Source organism: Ochlerotatus camptorhynchus, unplaced genomic scaffold, assembly GCF_037179485.1.
Source record: "Ochlerotatus camptorhynchus isolate MF236.1 unplaced genomic scaffold, CSIRO-AGI_Acam_v1.1 ptg000102l, whole genome shotgun sequence".
NCBI lineage: Eukaryota > Metazoa > Arthropoda > Insecta > Diptera > Culicidae > Ochlerotatus > Ochlerotatus camptorhynchus.
Window position 1 is genome coordinate 2,995,245 of NW_027040592.1, and position 17,895 is coordinate 3,013,139.

At 42.8% G+C, this 17,895-nt stretch overlaps 2 protein-coding genes across 3 annotated transcripts in view; one reads left to right on the forward strand and one right to left on the reverse strand.

Annotated features, from left to right (window-relative positions):
* LOC135699133 (heat shock protein beta-1) overlaps positions 1-17,895 on the forward strand; it is a 560,186-nt gene that overhangs the window by 333,737 nt on the left and 208,554 nt on the right. The gene's annotated exons all lie outside the window — the stretch shown is intronic.
* On the reverse strand, positions 145-16,099 carry wap (DDB1 and CUL4 associated factor wap). 2 transcript variants are annotated; one of them, XM_065219330.1, is made up of 4 exons: positions 15,829-16,099; positions 15,441-15,733; positions 14,983-15,297; positions 145-2,350 (listed from the first exon to the last, which is right to left on the reverse strand). In XM_065219330.1, exons 3-4 carry the CDS (start codon positions 15,171-15,173, stop codon positions 1,507-1,509), a joined length of 1,035 nt encoding a protein of 344 aa, XP_065075402.1. In that variant the 5' UTR covers positions 15,174-15,297; positions 15,441-15,733; positions 15,829-16,099; the 3' UTR covers positions 145-1,506. The 2 variants fall into 2 exon arrangements, with proteins under 2 accessions (XP_065075402.1, XP_065075401.1); XM_065219329.1 differs by lacking the exons at positions 15,441-15,733; positions 15,829-16,099 and having other exon boundaries at positions 14,983-15,398.

Below are 17,895 nucleotides of genomic sequence, written 5' to 3' on the forward strand. Positions count from 1 at the left end.
AGTACATACAAGCTATATTGCGACTAAATGGTTACTTGGGTACTCATCAGGGTACACATATGACCATTTCACCTTCCTGATTAATTTATCCATCGCAGGTGGAGCAGATTCTAAGGAATTTCGAATAAAAATAAGTAATAACAATTCGGTTCAATAACCGATATTTATTGTGTTCCACTTTATTCATACAAATGTGATATATGTAGAGAATGTATCCATTTCAACATAAAGTTATTAGAAATGTATTCTACTCGAATGCATCGATAAGTTAGGTTCCATATTTGAACTATTTTTCTAATATTAATCAAGTTCGATATTTTCACTTGTTATTACTTCTATAGATACTTGCTACTTTGTTAAGACTACTGTATATTCACTACTTTAATGTTACTCATCATTTACCATTCAATCAAATTAATTGCATATATTGTTTGTGCCTAGCCGTGATTCCACGGCTAGGGCAAATCAAGCGGCCCGGAGAAGCGAATCACTTCGATGCCGATCCGATTTGGCTTACTCATCACGTCGTTCGTCGTTAGACCGTTTCTCGATGGACACGAAGTTGCTGTTTTTAGTTTTGTAACGGAGACTAGGCCGACTGCTTAAAATGCTTGCCTTGTCTGCCGGATCGGAATCGATCGAGTCTGGTTTTTTTTTCCCACATATGGAAACGTAAGGGGTGTGATGCTGGGATACGAAGCAAACATAAAATGATTTGCGGTTTGGAAGAACCAAAACGATTGCCAAGCGAAGTTATCACCACCTTCGCATCGCGCATTTGCGGTTTTCTGTTTTGAGAGTCTGTTTGCCGTTTTTATCTCGCGGTTAGCACGACATAGCGAATGGAATAAGTTATGAATTTGCTTAAACATTATGTACAAATAAAAATAAACGCTACACAATGACACACACTCCTTTTCGCTTACATCATGTTGAGATAACTGAGGAAGTACATATAAACTAAAGGCAAAAATTGCTACGATAAATCGACGGAAGCTTCGGTAGAGGATAAAAGGAAGTAACCAAAAAAAAAAACCAATTCAGTCTTCATATGTACACTGTTGGCAGTGATCATCCGTAATCAAATGGCTGGGTTTGTCCGATCGATGTCGGGAATCAATTCGTTTCAGATTTTGTTTTTCCAAAGTATCTTGGTTTGGATGTCATGTTTAAATTAAATTTTGAATATTCATTAAAAAAAAGTCTGCATTATCACTGAAATTGTCGAGTTGTCTAAAGAGTAAAACATTGAAGGTACATACTCAACAACTGTTTATCTTGCAGCTAAAAATATTGAATCTTTTTTGGAAAATTTAATTCCAATTCTTGGAACTCGAAATGTTATCAAACATTATTTGTTCAAATTTCCGCATAAGGAAATAAGAAAAGACCTTCACCTTAGAAAGATTCCCAAACCCCATCGATTAGGAATCACTGCACCAAAAGAAAGCTAAATTTTTCTGCTAAAAGAAACTAAAGCAAAAAAACAAACACTGCGGCTCCCTTTTAGACCCTCAAAATCTCGCATGCCGTTTTGTAGCAAATGGCAATCCAATCCGGTTGCGTAGCTCCCCACTGGATCTGATTGACCTCGCCCTCCGCTGCCGTATACGCCAGAATTGGGTCCTCGATCGGTCGTGGCATCTGTTGGATGTCCCATATCAGTGCCTGGTGATCATCTCCAGCCGTACAGATGTGACAGGAACTGTGCGGTGCCCAGGCAATGCCATTGACGCATGCTCTATGGTTGCTCAACCGGGCCACCGGAGTGCAGGGAACCCTGACGTCCAGAATGATCACCTCGCACGAATCCATTGCCACCGTGGCCAGATAGTTGGGATCCTGTTTGTTCCAGGCCAACCGTAGCAATGGTGTGTGAGCCGGATCTTCATAGATGATCGTAGAGTGTTCCAGGTGGCGTAAGTCAAACATGCGCACACTGCCATCGGCACCGACCGACGCGAACATGTCCCGTCCACCTCCGGCTCGGGAAAATGCAATATCGTACACCTCTTTGTCGTGTGCAATCAGTTGAGTCTTGACATGGCCAGAAACGAGGTTTATTCGACCCAGAGGTTGACCCGTTTCCAGGCCCCAAATAGTGCAGGTCGTATCAATGGAAGAGGTTCCCACCAGGTTGGGATCGACTTCGTTCCAATCGAACGAAGTCAACGGAGCACAGAAGTCACTGTTTTTGTTATTGTTGAGAACGCACTCCAGCCGGGTGTCCGGTTCTCCGGCACGCCAGACACGCAGGTAATCTCCACTCGTTGCCAAAAGATCTGGGAACACTCCCTTGGAGTCCGGGATCCACATAATCTTTGTCGTCGGGTAGGGATGATCGAATGTGCTGCGAGAAAAAAAAGGAAGGATAATCTGGTATTAGTGAATTTGAGAAAACGAATGAGTAGACCAATAGTTGTCAAAATGTTTGTACGGATAATTATGACACAATCCATGCACTTTACGCCGAGGGATCAAAATTTAAAACTGAATATGATGGGCCAAGCTTTAGAGAATATGATAATACATAGAGGTAACTCTAAGACCAAAAGGTCCCGAAGAAATGTGCTCAACTTTTTGGCTCAGCTCCGGTACTATCTTCCCAAGGTCCCAAGCTAATCGGTGCACCACTCGAAACTAGAAATACTCAGAGGGAGAGATGGGCGGAGAAAACAATCTACAATTCGGCAGCAGGAATTTGTACCTAAATTATCTTGCAACCCTTGCTAGAAGCTAGGATTCTATGATTTTTATTTTTGATTCGATTTACGTGCAAAATAATAATTGATTGCATCGCAAGATTTTGCACATTTCTTGGTGCCATTATTTAATCAATAGAGTTAGTGTTCGGACTGGGAGGGAACCTTCCCTTTTGATAGTGGACTGTATCGGCAGGGTGGTGGAGGAAGCAAGCGTCAATCGGAAATCAACTCGTAAGGGCTCTGAAAAGAGCTGGGGGTTCGACGCTGCTCCAAACCAGGGATGTGTGCAGAATAAACTTGATCGGGACGGCTACGCTAACAACTGTTTATTCTCTCCTCTTTCTCTCTACAAATTCTGCTTCTACTGCTGCTGATGTTTACTGGTGCTTGGTCGGAAAAGAACTCTCTTTTGCACGACTTTCACTTTAAATGATCTTTATTTCTTGTATTGTGTGGTTTACGTGTATAACTTATCAAGTGACACAGATGCGTCTTTTCAACTTTAGTACATTTGAGATTTTAATTATTATTTACAGTTCCTAGTCCTATCAGGCCTGTTTTTAAAGTATGACCACCTTAGTGGGATTAGTTTGATTTGAATTGAAAAAAGGAGACTACTTATAACTACTATTTACATCTACAACTAACCTAAACTACTATATACACCTAATCTACTATATACAAATTGCTTATTAAAGCATGTTCTGATAAATTACATTTTTGTGCAAATTTAGTTTTAATTTCGTTAATTCTTGAATCTATTTTGGCAATGCCTGCCTCTTCGTGTAAATTTGTTATTCTAGTGTCGAAAGGACGATCAAGAACCATCCTCAGCACTCTATTCTGAGCGACCTGAATTTTGTTCCTGTGAGTCTGTGCACATGATTCCCACACCGGAGCTGCGTAGAGGATCGCAGGTGCTATTATTTGTTTGTAGACGGCCAGTTTGTTCACCCTTGAGAGGCGGGATCTGCGGCAAATCAGTGGATACAGACACCTAACCAAGGCGGAACACTTGATTACGGTTTTCTTCACATGTGAGCGGAATAGGAGCTTTTCGTCAAACAACATCCCGAGATAGGTTACTTCGGCGGACCACTCAACCCTTGTGCCATCCATGATTACAGTACAAGAGGGAGCCGGTTTTAGTTTGGGTGATTGCCGATGGAGGAGATGATCGTTTGTGTTTTGGAAGCATTGATTTTGATTTTCCACGTGGTGGCATAATCAGCAAAGGCGTTAAGGCATCGTTGAAGTTTGTTCGTTATTTCGCGAGGCATCCTTCCTTGACGGCTATTGCGGTATCATCTGCGAACAGGAAAAACACGCAACCGTCTCCAAGGGGAGGAATGTCGGAAGTGTAAATGCTGTAAAGCAAGGGGCCCAGCAGACTGCCTTGCGGGACTCCTGCTGGGATGGAAAACGTGTCGGAAAGACAACCATTCAACGATACCTTAAACGACCTTTGCTGGAGGTAGCTACGGGTGATTTCAACCAGATGTAATGGAAAGTTGAAGTTACAAAGCTTGTATACAAGCCCATTGTGCCAGACACAATCAAACGCTTTCTCAACGTCTAACAAGGCCATGGCTGTGGACTTGGATAGCTTTGTTACTTCGGATGTTATTCATCACCCGTACTAGCTGGTGATTGGTGGAGTGCCCCTTTCTGAACCCAAACTGTTCCGGAAGGAGAATGTTATTTTCCTCGACAAACTTGAGCAAACGATTGAGAATGAGTTTCTCGAACAATTTGCTCAGCGCTGAAAGGAGGCTGATTGGTCTGTAGCTTGAAGCTAGCGTTGGGTCCTTCCCGGGTTTGCGAATAGGTATAATTTTCGCTGTCTTCCAGATACTTGGAAAGTAGTGCAGTTCCAAGCATCTGTTGAAGACAGCAGCCAGCAGAGAGTGAACCTTCATGCTGAGATTTTTCAACACTAGGGGGCCTTCATGTTTTGGTGCATTTCAGCGCTGAGCAAATCTGTTCCACTGTGATTCTATCCTCCGGAGGGATGGCACAAGGGAATGAATCAAGGTTGAGTACGCATTGCTCAACCTGAACTTCGAGCGGACTTTGGATGTTGGAGCCAAGCAAGTGCGATTTGGCAATATGCTCACCAATCGCATTTGCTTTCTCCTGAGGGGTGATTATGAGCCGATCGTCATCATTTTCATCTTTGAGTGGTGGAATGGGTTTAGGGTGCGTCTTTAAGACTTTGGCAACCTTCCAGAATGGTCTGGAGCGGTCGTCCAGATTCTGGACAAGCCTCCCGAAACTTTCGTTCCGGAGTGAGACCATTCTGGAAGCAATCTCCTTGTTCAGATTGGCCATTTCACGTTTCCTCGCTAGATCTCCAGTCCTCTGAAACTGGCGTCTACGAACATTTCTCAAGCGAATTAAGATTTGGGTGTGGGAATCAATGGCAATAAACTTACCCCTCACAGGAACTCGTCGGACGCACGCCTCATCAGCCACGGTTATGGCTTGGTGGAGTCCCTCCAACGCTCGGTCGATGTCCTCCACGGTGTCAAGCAACGGGTTGTCGATGATGTGCCTGTCTACCACGCGTCCAAACTGGACCCAGTTTACGCGATGGTAGTCCTTGCGCAGGCTTGGAGCAGGAGCTACGTTGTATCCCAGTTCAGCCACCACCGGTTGATGGTCGGAGCTGAGTTCGTTTAAGGCTACCGGCTTAGACAAGCCGGTTTTGAAAGAAACAGGTCTAGCGTCGATGGGTTGCCTGCCGGTGAGATGAATGTTGGCTCGTCCAAACGGAGTACAGCCCATGCTGCGAATGGTCGAGCAGCAGACGACCGTTCTGGTTCTGCTGGTAGTTCCGCCAGGCCTCATGGCGAGCATTCAGATCTCCTCCAACAACGAAGCGGGAACCAGTACGGGTGATGGTGGACAGGTCTTTCTTGAAATTAGCCGCTAGCCCGCTACTGGCGGCACTCTGTCGAGGGCAGTAGACGGCGATGAACTGGACGTATCCAGTCGACGACTCCACCTCCACACCAAGGGCCTCGATGATAGAGGTGCGGATATGGGACAGAGTGTGGTATTTCATTCCTTTCTTGACGACGACCGCAACACCACCCCCCCTGGAGCTGGTGCGATCAAGCCGGATAGTGTTGTGGTCAGGCAACCAGAAGCTGTCGCCGGACTTTAGATGGGTCTCGGTTAGAAGGCCCACGTCGATGCTATGCTTGCGGAGGAAGTCGGCAAGCTCAATCTTTTTTGCTCTTACAGAGCAAGCATTCCAGGTGACGATAGTTAGCGGTTTAGACGCCATACTGGATGATGAACTTACCGAGCACTTGAATCTGTTCGGGCTTATTGCGGCACTTACGAAGAGCACCGGACATGTTGTCGAAAATTTCCATCAGTTCATCCGCTGATAACAGATCGGGATTGTTGTTTTGTGCTGTTTGTTGTCTCCAGAATCCAGGGGGGGATGGCGAGCTTTGGCCAGCAGAATCACCGGAAGCTTCTTGAGGCGGGGCGGGTTGCACCCGCGAATTCGCTTGCCTTTGCTGGGGAGCACGAAGAGGCGGAAAATCCTCCGTCCTGAATGCTGGGGTTTTGTCCTTCTTGCGTCCTGGTTGATTGTTGCTTGACGCCTGCTTTCGGATGCGTTTGAAGTCCTCGCGTTTGGAGCACTGTCTGTCGGAACCTTGATGCGCACCACCACAGTTTGCGCATTTTATCGCCATGGCTCCATCCGCAGGGCAGTTGGAAGTGGCGTGTTCTTGAGCGCAGTTGCTGCAGCGTGGCTTGATGTTGCAGTTGCGGGTACCGTGTCCAAAATTGAGGCACCTCTGACACTGCGTTACGTCACGATAGCCACCACGGTATGGCTCCCACCGTACGATGATGGAGTAGATCGATCGGATGGCTTGTAGCGCATTGAGCGTCACCGTCCCACGCCGTGTCCTAAGTGGCGGATTAATCAACTTTCATGTACCTCGGGTTTTTCTTCACCAAAAGTTAGTTTGGGTGCTTACATTTAAAAATCGGTTAGTTTTAAAATATTCTATCGGGGGAAAATTGAATAAACTTGATTTGAAATTTTTGATTTTTTTTACCGTTTCTATGCATTTCATGGAGACGCAATACAGTTTGTAATTTAGGCATATGTTAAAAAGTTAAAGTTTGTACATTCATATGTATCTTAGAACAGTTTTTTTGTTTTTATCCAGTTCGTTTATTTGGAAGGCTCAATCGTGTTAGCTTTACGGAGCCAATAATTCATTAATCATTGTTTTAAACAAAATTCACTCATATCTGTGTCTAGTAGGAGTTGGGCCGAATACTCGCGGCTTACTCGAGGTTAGAGGGGTACATTGTTGAAGGATAGGATCAGGGGAGGAGTTTGGGGTAGGGTTTCATTGTCTCATCAGAGTGTTGTCGCCAGTATGAAAGGTAGTGTGGTTCTAGCTTGAAGATACGCAGAGGCAGCAATGCAAACAAGGATTCAAGGACTGATCCTTGCTCTTGCTCCTGGTATGAAAATTATGGAAACCTATCTAAATTTTGGGGCCATCTAAATTTGACTTCGCTTGAATGTTTTGTCGCAGGTGAGTGTTAATAAGATTAAATGTAGCATCATTGCCAAATTTGTTATATAATACTGTTAAATAATGATTTATTGCAGGTGATCTAAAAGTAATCAACATACTAGCTGGTGTAATGGGCAATATAGTGCGACTCATCCATGTGCATATTGCACGGTGCATAAGAAAGATTTAGGTACTGCCACAGGTGAACCACGAACGCTTGGGTCGATAAAACAATTTGCAGAACGTTGGATGGCATCAGGTGGAAAGGAGAAGGAAGCTAGAAACTTCTTCAATTGTGTAAACAAACCTTTATTTTCCGGTAATAACTGCACGAAAGTATTGGATGTATGTCCACCGCCATCATTGCACTTGTTTTTGGGTCTAATGAACAGTGCCTACGACAACATAGCTAAAAACTATCCAAGCATTGCAGAATCTTGGGCTAAGGCTGTAAATGCAACTCGACATGCGCAATTTGGTTTTGCTGGAAGACATTGTCGTGCTTTACTGACCAAAAAAGAAGTTTTACTCGATGCTGGTCTAAAAGAATATGCCTTTATGACGCAAAATCTTGGCTCGGTTATTGAAAAATGTTTTGGCATGGAACTTATTGATGGGTATCGTCAATCTTTTGACGAATTTTGTGAAAGTTGGGAAGCTTTGAGACTTCCAACAACTCCGAAGTTTCACATCATTAAATTTCACGTAACTGGATTTTGCTGTAATGCAAACAAAGGACTTGGACGATATTCAGAACAGACAATCGAAGCAATTCACCACGATTTTGCCAAAACATGGATGAATTATAAAGTTCCTGAAAGCCACAACAACTATCAACGAAATCTGCTTAAGGCAGTCATCGCATACAACAGTAGCCATATTTGAGACCAATCTAGGAATGAAGCTTTCCTAACAATTATGAACTGAATTAAACTTTGTTCGCAGCACCAGTATAAATAATTTCCATCAATTTACAAAATTAAATCAAATATTCAATATAATAAACAATCAAAAATTAAATACATGTATTTTTTTTATGATTATCTTCATTAAAAGCGCTGCTATTTAGTTAGAAAACTTCCCTTGTTATAGAGTATCACTATATTTGTCCAGCTCTACGAATGCAAAAATGGTACAACTGTGCAAGTACTAAAACCACAAAGTTGAGAGTAGACGTCAAGTTTCGGGTGTGACGTAAATGAAAACAAAAATAATAAAAGCAAATGAAAAATAACTGCTCTAAGCATCGTCGCCCGCTGGTCGCCATAGCAGGTTAAACTCCAGACGAAGCTAGAACCACACTACCTTTCATACTGGCGACAACACTCTGATGAGACAATGAAACCCTACCCCAAACTCCTCCCCTGATCCTATCCTTCAACAATGTACCCCTCTAACCTCGAGTAAGCCGCGAGTATTCGGCCCAACTCCTACTAGACACAGATATGAGTGAATTTTGTTTAAAACAATGATTAATGAATTATTGGCTCCGTAAAGCTAACACGATTGAGCCTTCCAAATAAACGAACTGGATAAAAACAAAAAAACTGTTCTAAGATACATATGAATGTACAAACTTTAACTTTTTGCGTCCCTTTCTGGAAGTGCACCAGGAAAAGACAATCCAGGTACGTCTTCACGTTTTCGTCTCTCCTTGTCATTCGGAAGACAGCGATTGGGGCAAGCTTGTACCGGTTGATTTCAGCTTCGACCATCTTGGGGTCGAAGTTTGGTAGACCCCTGATGACTACCTTGAAGGGCTTCTCACCAAGGATGTCGTGCGTGAAGAATTCCGCCTTAGAATCCTTCAGATATTTCACGGCCACTTCGTACTCCGCTTTCGTTCGGAGCATCACCTTAGTGCCGATCCTGCCGAGCTTAAACTCAGCTGCAACGCCCAGCGATGAAAGATCGCCAATCAGCATGTTGAGTGGGACTTGCTTCACCACCAGTGGAGGAAGCTTCATTTTTGCTGCACTCGGGCTGCCAGCAGTTTCGTTGTCGACGGCGTCGCCGAAATCACCAATGACGCTGACGTTCGTCGCGGTGGCATCGTCCCGTCCACTCGCACCATCGGACTGGCCTTGATGTTTCTTCCTGTTCTTAGACCGCTTCACCGTGGCTGAGGTGGGATTCCCTACATCGGTGGGAAGAGTTGCGTACCTATTTGAGGTAGGTACCGAGCTACCCTCACCACTGTTTTTCTTCTCCGCTTGGTCACGAAGTCTGCTCCGGGAGCGCTGTCTTCCCATCTCGCGATGCGACCGACACTACTGACGACGCGACGTGCAGTATATCTGCGAACGTTTTTAACAAACTATAAGTTAATCGAACCACTCGACAGAGCGAGCAAAGACCGAACTGTACTGTTTGAGTTTCAAGCAAAGAATGTTGTTGTTTTTTGCACGGTGATGCATGTCTCTTTTAAAGCGGCGATGCTCTCCTTCTTCGCTGCTTGGTGGTGGTGTTCGTAACAGTTGACTTTCGGCGGAGATGGAACAGTTAAGGCCGGCGCATAATAGATACGTTTTCAGGTTTATTGACAGTTAGCCCATGTATTATCTGTCAAAAAACCCGAAAACGTATGCATTGTGCGCCGGCCTTTAGAATATTGCTTTTGAATCCAAAAACTAATTGAATTTGAGAAGCACACGGAACATAAAGGTGATTGAATTTCTGTTTGATTGCAATACTCTCAAATTAATAAGAATAAGAAATCATCAGAAAAAAATCTAATAGGAAGGTTGCATTGCCTCAAATTTTGACAGTTCATTTGGCTTAAAACATTCTATCTGCCTAAAGAGCCTAAATTTATATAAGATGTCGTCTCTTTATAAATTCAGCGTGCCGAGCAGTATGCCGTGATGTGTTTCGGCAGAGTGTGCATAGTTGATTACCCCTTGGAAAATATCCACGATCCCCTCATTTTATCTGTCACACTTTCATACACAGAGAAAAAAATTACCCTAAATTTAAGTTCTTTTTACTTAATTTTGGATAATTTTGAGTTTTGCATCCCACTCTCACATTTTTTTTTTGTTGTCAAAAACGAACCGAGAGATTCGATTTTCTCATGACTATCGTTCTGGGACGGGACTTGACAATCGGGTAGTGATTTCGAGCCAGTTTCTGATTGGTCGATTTGACAGTAACAATCGTGGACAGAGGGATCGCATCAATCTGGTTGGCACTGGCGTTGTTAATGTTGTTGTTTGTTTATGGTAGTTTTTATTGTTTTGATCAAAAATGATGTTCAAGCTGCTAGACTGCGGGAAAAACTCCGAATAAAATCCAAATTAAAATAGAAAAAAAAATTTACATTCTTGGCATCATTGGTCAGTTAAACACCACACACAACTTTCCGAAGGGCCTTTCTTAGATGGTTTTGATAGCAACCAATCAAAAACCGAGATGTGGCGCAGGGTAAACGCACTAAGGCTGAGTTCCATTTGATGAATTTTCACTTAAATTTGACAGATGGAAATTTTTTAAATAAACCAGACTTATTTCTGACAGACCAGGAATCAATTTTGACAAACACCTTCTCGAAAATAGGAAGATCAACAACAGAGGGATTTTCAAACATCCCAATTTATTTTCGAAGTGTCAAATTTACGTGAAAATTCACCAAATGGAACACAGTCTAAAGGCTGGCGCACAATAGATACGTTTTCGGGTTTTTTGACAGATAATGCATGGGCTAACTGTCAAAAAACCTGAAAACGTATCTATTGTGCGCCGGCCGTGTACCATTTGCCGAGTTAAATTTAACTCGTAGTTAAAAGTGACATTTCGAAAGTTATTTTCTATGTTCGAAAATCCCTGTGCTGTCGATCGACTGGTTCTCGACCCACGGTTGTCAAAATTTAACTTCTTGTCTGTCAGAAATAACCATGCTTGGATATCAGGGTTCATCGATAACTTTCCATCTGTCAAATTTTAACCAAAAGTTAAAATAATCCACCAAATGGTTCAGAGCCTAAGTGGCCGTAGAAGACGGAAAGGTATCGGAATCAAACATGATAACACCGTCTCCCGGGATGCTCTTTTTGTTGCCAATACTATAGGAAAATACTTCGCTGAAATATCATCATTCGCAACATACCAACACGGCTTCCTCGTTGCTCAAGAAAAAAACAAGAAATGTCGACCTGTTCATGTTCATGCCAGACGATTTCAACCATCGCGACTTCAACAGACCCTTCAGCCTTGCAGAACTTACCCATGGTAATACATGATGATACAGCTTTGTCACTATATTAGGCGAGGAGGTCGCGGGGGGGGGGGGGGGGGAGTGGGGTTTTAGAGCAAATTGTAAACAAAATCGGTCGCTGTCCCATACAAAAATCCAACATGGCTGAATCATGAATTTGACACATTAGAACACCTATATGTAGTCACCTTGAACTAACCTTTGCTCTTAATTCTACAAAAGGAAAGTCCGCAGGCCCCGATGATGTGAGTTATCATTTGCTAAAGCGACTTCCAATGCGAGTTAAAATCTCACTGCTTGATTACCACATAATAACCGACCAATTGCACTTACTAACTGTGCTTCAAAGGTTATGGAGCGCATGGTCAACTGACGACTTATCACCGAACTACAAGAGCACAATTGTTTAGACTCTCGACAATATGCTTTTCTCCTGTCGAATGCGACATCGCAACTTTGGATCTCTCGAAAGCATACAACCGATTTTGGCGTCCTGCTGTACTACAACAGCTTATAGACTAGGATATTGTAGGCAACATGGGCAAATTTGTCCAGGGTTTTCTGAAGGAGCGAGCATTGCAAGTCCTAATCGGTGACACTAAATCCAATACTATCAAAGAAGAGGTCGGAGTTCCACAAGGCTCAGTCCTTGCCGTCATCTTATTCTTGGTCGCCATGAACTCAGTATTTACGATTTTACCAAAGGACATCTATATTTTTGTCTACGCGGATGACATTGTAATTGTTGTGGTAGGTACAAACCCCAAAATTATTCGTCGAAAACTACAAACAGCTGTCCGAGCGATCTCCAAATGGGCGGACAGTACTGGATTCACAATTGCTGCCGAGAAATGCTCGATTTCACATTTCTGTAATTCGAAACACCACCCGTGGACCAATCCTGTAATTGTCGGTGAGAAAGAAATCTCATTCAAAAAACAGTTGCGAGTACTCGGGGTTACCTTCGACCAAAAGTGCAACTTCGATGCCCACCTCAATTTGGTTAATAAAGAAACTGAATGTAGAATCCGTCTGATAAAAGCGATTAGCGGTAGACACAAAACAAACAACAGAATATCTCTTCAGAACATCGGACGCAGTATAGTTACCAGCAAATTACTTTACGGTTTGGAAATTACTGTTCGGTCATCGGCAGTAATGATCCACTCTTTAAGCCTCGTGTATGATACGACTAACTTCCGGACTTTTTCCAAGATCGCCTACCTTGGCTACATGTGTAGAAGCTGGTGTCATTCCGTTTCAGTTCTTACTGACTTACTACAGCATCCAGCAGAGCCATCAACTATATTCAAAAGACATACGGGGAAACCAGAAACATTTTCATCCTTGAAAAAGCAAAAAACCTTGTTCAAGAGTACGCCAACATCGACTTCCCTCCGGTAGCAGAAGTCCACCGGGTTGGAGATCGGAAATGGAATAACATCGGTCCCAAAATCGATTGGTCGATCAAGCGAGCAGTTCGTGCTGGTGACTCCTCAGGAAGAACCGCCGCTGTAGTCAATCATCTACTAAGAACTAAGGAGTCAATTCTTCTAGGCCTAAATCCACTACATCGCTACTGTATCTGTCGCTTGGAATCAGGCAAAAGTTGCCAGTCTTCTTGATATGATGTCTTCGATATAAGGCAAATTTTCTACTAAATAAATAAATGTTTTCGTCAGTCTTCAATCGCCTGTCGATCTGTGAAGATCCGAATTCCTTCTAAGCCGGTGCCTTTATTAAGGTAGAACTTAGATTCACTGAAGTGACTAGATATCCGATTTAGAGATACATTCAATCCTCGGTCTTAATCACAAGTCTAAACCTTATGCTAAAGACACTCCTTTTCATCTTATTAAGATTCTGCTATTCGCTATTAAAATAGGCTCTCGATTTAGTAGAGTAACCATCTTAGCGTCTTATACATACAGTGTTTGATAAGATTGAGAATAAGGCATTCGCTGCACCAGTCCTGGCAGGGCAACGGCGCTTCATCTACAACCGTTTTGCGTGGTAGCTAAACCTCCGCGTAATATAACAAGTTTAGACCTCTGTTAGACCTCCTGAGCCATCCGTGCCAAATAGTGCTGGCTTTAGAATGAAAATTAGCATCCGTGTCCAACACCGTAAAAGCCACCGCCGAAAATGAATGACAATAACAGTAACTCGATTGTTTTTGTGATGTAAGGAGCTCGGTTGAACAGCGACCGGTTTTGCTTACTGAGCAGAAGATCATGTGTTCAATCCCAAGCTCCTGCGTATTAAACAGTTCTAAGTGTTGCGATGCAAACAAACGATCACATCACTTGCCATGGTGAAATCCTTCCCATGACAACCGTGGAGAAGCAGAGATAAACTCGGACTCTAGTAACAACGCTGGTCGAACTAACATTCCTTCCCTTCCTCAATGACCACAAGGAAGTGGCCGGTACTATTATTGACAGAATAAAGAAATGAGTTTTCAAAACTTGTGTTCATTGTGCAAATTTGCTAGCTTTGTCAATCACTATGAGCGACAATTCAAGCTCAAACTTATAACTCATGAACCAAGCATCGTAGAAAGAACATAGTATAGTATAGTGAAATGATAAGGAAATTATCAGCAATCCATAAACAAGATAATCTGAAAAATGTTTTCCACGACAATTTCACGATGACAATATCGTAAGAAAAATTAGGAAAAACTGGCTTTGAAAGTTCGTTTGGCTCAAAACCTAAGAGGAAGAGGAGACAATACGGGGGTGAAAACGAACCACTTTTCAGTCAAACGCGAACCAGCTCGTGATTGGCCGATTTGAAGTGCGTAAGATAGAGATAGAGATAAATATAAAAGAGTAAGAAGCCAGTTGTCTCCTCTTCTTCTTAGTTCAAAACCAGCCAGTCCGCTGCTATCCTATACTAGACCGTCTCTAGGAAAAACCATTGTCAGGGTAATGAACATTGTCCTAATGTTTTTTTATGCTTCAATAAATACTTCTTTGCTTTCACTAGATTGAGCTTTTATTTGCGAGAAAACGGCGGTTGACGTGTTTGTTTACAACTGCAATTACGCCCAAATTTCAAATCACTCCGGAGGTGAGCTCCGATTCACGAAAAAGGGCCACAACAGGCTTTGTTTCCTGAATTATGTTAGTTGAACATGGATGCTGAACAATCATCATTAAATTTACATCGCATTTAGATCATATTTGACCTCAATAATAAACATTTCGAAGCGTCCGTATTTCTGGACTAAGTGTCCGGATTACTGTGCCTTACGGTACCTACGTATATATTTCGCAAGCCATCCAAGCAGCGACTGGAAAGTTGGAAACATTATTACCGAATCAGTCTAGCTCTAGAATCACGCAATCAGATCACAAGCTAAAAATACCCAAATCAATGAATGAAAGCACTGACGCACCATCATCATTCAATCCCTTAAATACAACATCGACATCATCTAGCACACAAAAGCATAATAATAATAAAAAGTAAAAAGAAAAAAAACAAAAAAGCAACCAACCTCTTCGCGCTAAACTCGCTCGTGTCCTCATCGAGACTGATGATCTGCACTTTGTTGTTATACTCCTCGACGAAACTGCCGAGCGCCAGCCGGAAACGCTTATCCGGCCTCACCGACCAGTTCATCGAGTACAGTGGCCACGGGGCCAGATATTTATAGATTTCCTTGCGTTTTCCCGTCGTTCCGGACATCCTGCGATCTCTGAAGCCTACGATTCCACCGGGAGATCTGTGGCGTCTGAGCCTACTGCTGCTATCGTCGTCGTGCCGCCGCGGTCCACTCGGTGCCTGACTCGTCGGAATATCCGGCTGGCTCCTAGAAAGATGAATGATTTTTCTCAGATTTTCCATCCTAAGCTTTTTCCCTCGCTCGAGAACGTAATGCTATCAAACTGCAGTCGGGCAAATGACTGAAATCGATTCGGAAACTCGTATCGGAGCCAATTAAATCATACTCACCCGCGTACTATTTATATCCGGGGGAGTCTCTCGTTCCTGTCCTGCTTTCGCGTGCCGTCGTGGTGTTTGTGTGCGGCGTAGAAAACAAAACAACGAACAATCTCAAAAGATTTGTCTCGTTTGATAGCGAGCACCCACGAAGAAAGGAAACGTAGAAAGTGTCACGACGATGACGGCAATCTCACACAGTTTCGGTTTTCTGCTGTGTTATTTTGACCTATCGTGTGATTTTCCCGGCTCGTTGTCACTCTTTCTTTATTTTGTCACGAACAGTCACAGCGTGCAGTCAAGCACTACAAAAGAAACAAGAAAGCGAAACACACCAGTACAACAGTGTTCATTTTTATTCTTGAACCTGTCGCCAGACGGAATCACCAGTTTGACTCACCTCGGGCCGCTTCCTCCTGCTGATCTGTCTGACGGACGTGACTTCCCCTCTCCCAGCAAAATGCAGAGCTAAATTTTACCAGGTTTACAGCACTGCTTCCTTTCTTCCGCGGTCACTTGTTGGTAGGTCCATAAGCATTCTTTTCGACTTGATTGTTTGAGGTCACGTACGGACACCGGTCCTTCCGAGAATCTACACAAAATTATGTTTTTGTTTTCAAGGATTATCTTTTCTTGCGATAAAAACGCATCCACTCTGCTTTCAGCAAAATCCCTTCACAGCCGTCAAACTCTCAAAAGCGGAGATTGAAAGAAAAGGGAGAAGAGAGCGAAAATGTGGATAGGGTTGGCAGCTTTAGTGGGCGAAAATATGTCGCGACAAGGTGTTTAAAAACTGCGGTGTGATCGAAGTTTCAAAAATGCTGTTATAAAGCCTGGTACGCAGCTGACAAGAAAACGGAAAAGTAATTTTTGAGGAATATTCCCAAAAGTAAATTTGACAGCTATATAGGGAGGTGTCTTTTGCTAAATTTTGAGATTATAGGTGGTGTCGTTTAATTTAAAAATCAACAATTCAGGAGAACTTCGAGATTACACAACAAAAAAATGTAATATCGATCAATGTAATTCAAGCTGATGTATGAAATAATGATGTAATAGCAAAAAGCAGATACAATATTACATCAATGGATGTAATTTTGTTCGCAAAATCGATGTACATCGCACAACGTTATATCAGGCATAACATTTGATAACGGCACAAAAGCATTTGTAAACAAACTTTCTAAGGTCCTTTACACGCGAACCAAAGTACGCCAACGCAAACCAATACCACTTTCGGAAAGGTGATAGTTGCCTCAGCAGCAGTAGTTTGGATGGAATATTCAACAACTTTTTTTCTGTGTAGGGCGTAATTGCTTTTGTAAACAAATACGTCATGTGTCAATTTCTAGCAAATAAAAGCTCAATCTCAAAAACTAACAACATCAGCGGGTAGAGGCATGGTTCCTCTATCATTCGGTTTGTGAGATTGTTCTTTTATTCGAGAGAAATCGGCGATTTAAGGTTTTTGTACACAAAAGCAATTACATCCAAATCTCAAAGCCCTCCGGAATTATCAGTTTTTATGTTGTTAAAATGCTTCCAAACATTCGGCAGCCATTACTCGTATTCATCGGACGTGTGCTCTTTCTAACTCTGCTTAACTTGGTGAAATATTGTAGCGAAAATGAGTGTAGTTCGTAAAAACACACTTGTTGTTGACTTCAGTGTCCTTCCAGTTCGTCCCAATGCAGGAAAAGTGCAAAAATTCTTCGAGAACAATATTAAGCATCAATATTCGGACGTAAGATGCATTCAGTTTCATAACGTCCGAAATTGTGTTTTTATTGAGATGATATAGACAATGAAGTTGCCTTGCGCTATGAAAAGGCGCATAACTATAAACACGCGATTCTCTGTGCGAAGAGTGCGTTCAAAATCCCGGTATATGTGGATTGTGAAGCAGTGACCGTTCGAGTGCACGACCTTCCTCTGGCATGGCCACAAGCCACTGTTACGAACCACATGGCAAAGTACGGAACAGTGATTTCTAGTCGACATGAGAAATGAAAGCACTACTTCCCAGGATTCCTGAGCGGTGTTCGAGTTTTGCGAATGTGACACGAAAGCGCCATTCCATCGTCGACAACGAAACAACGTTCGTAGCGTATGACAAGCAACCAAAAACGTGCCGTCATTGTGGCCGAGCAGCACATCCCAAACAGAAAGGTGTGCGTGAAGCCACAACAGTCTTTGTTGAAAAATAATTTTATATCCGCGAAAAACTGAAATATTTCCAAAAGCTACTAACTGATCAAGTGTATAAAGCGTTTCAAGAATATCTACACGACTCAAGATCCTGGACAATAACTTTGACTATATGTTTTAGTATTACTTCTACGTGAAGTCAACGATTTACATAGTTGAAGATGCTAATTTCAAATAACAGACTGTAGTGGTAATTTTTATACGATAGATGGAGTAGATGAAAGCATAGAGTTGATAGTTCCGTTAGAGTACGGCAGTG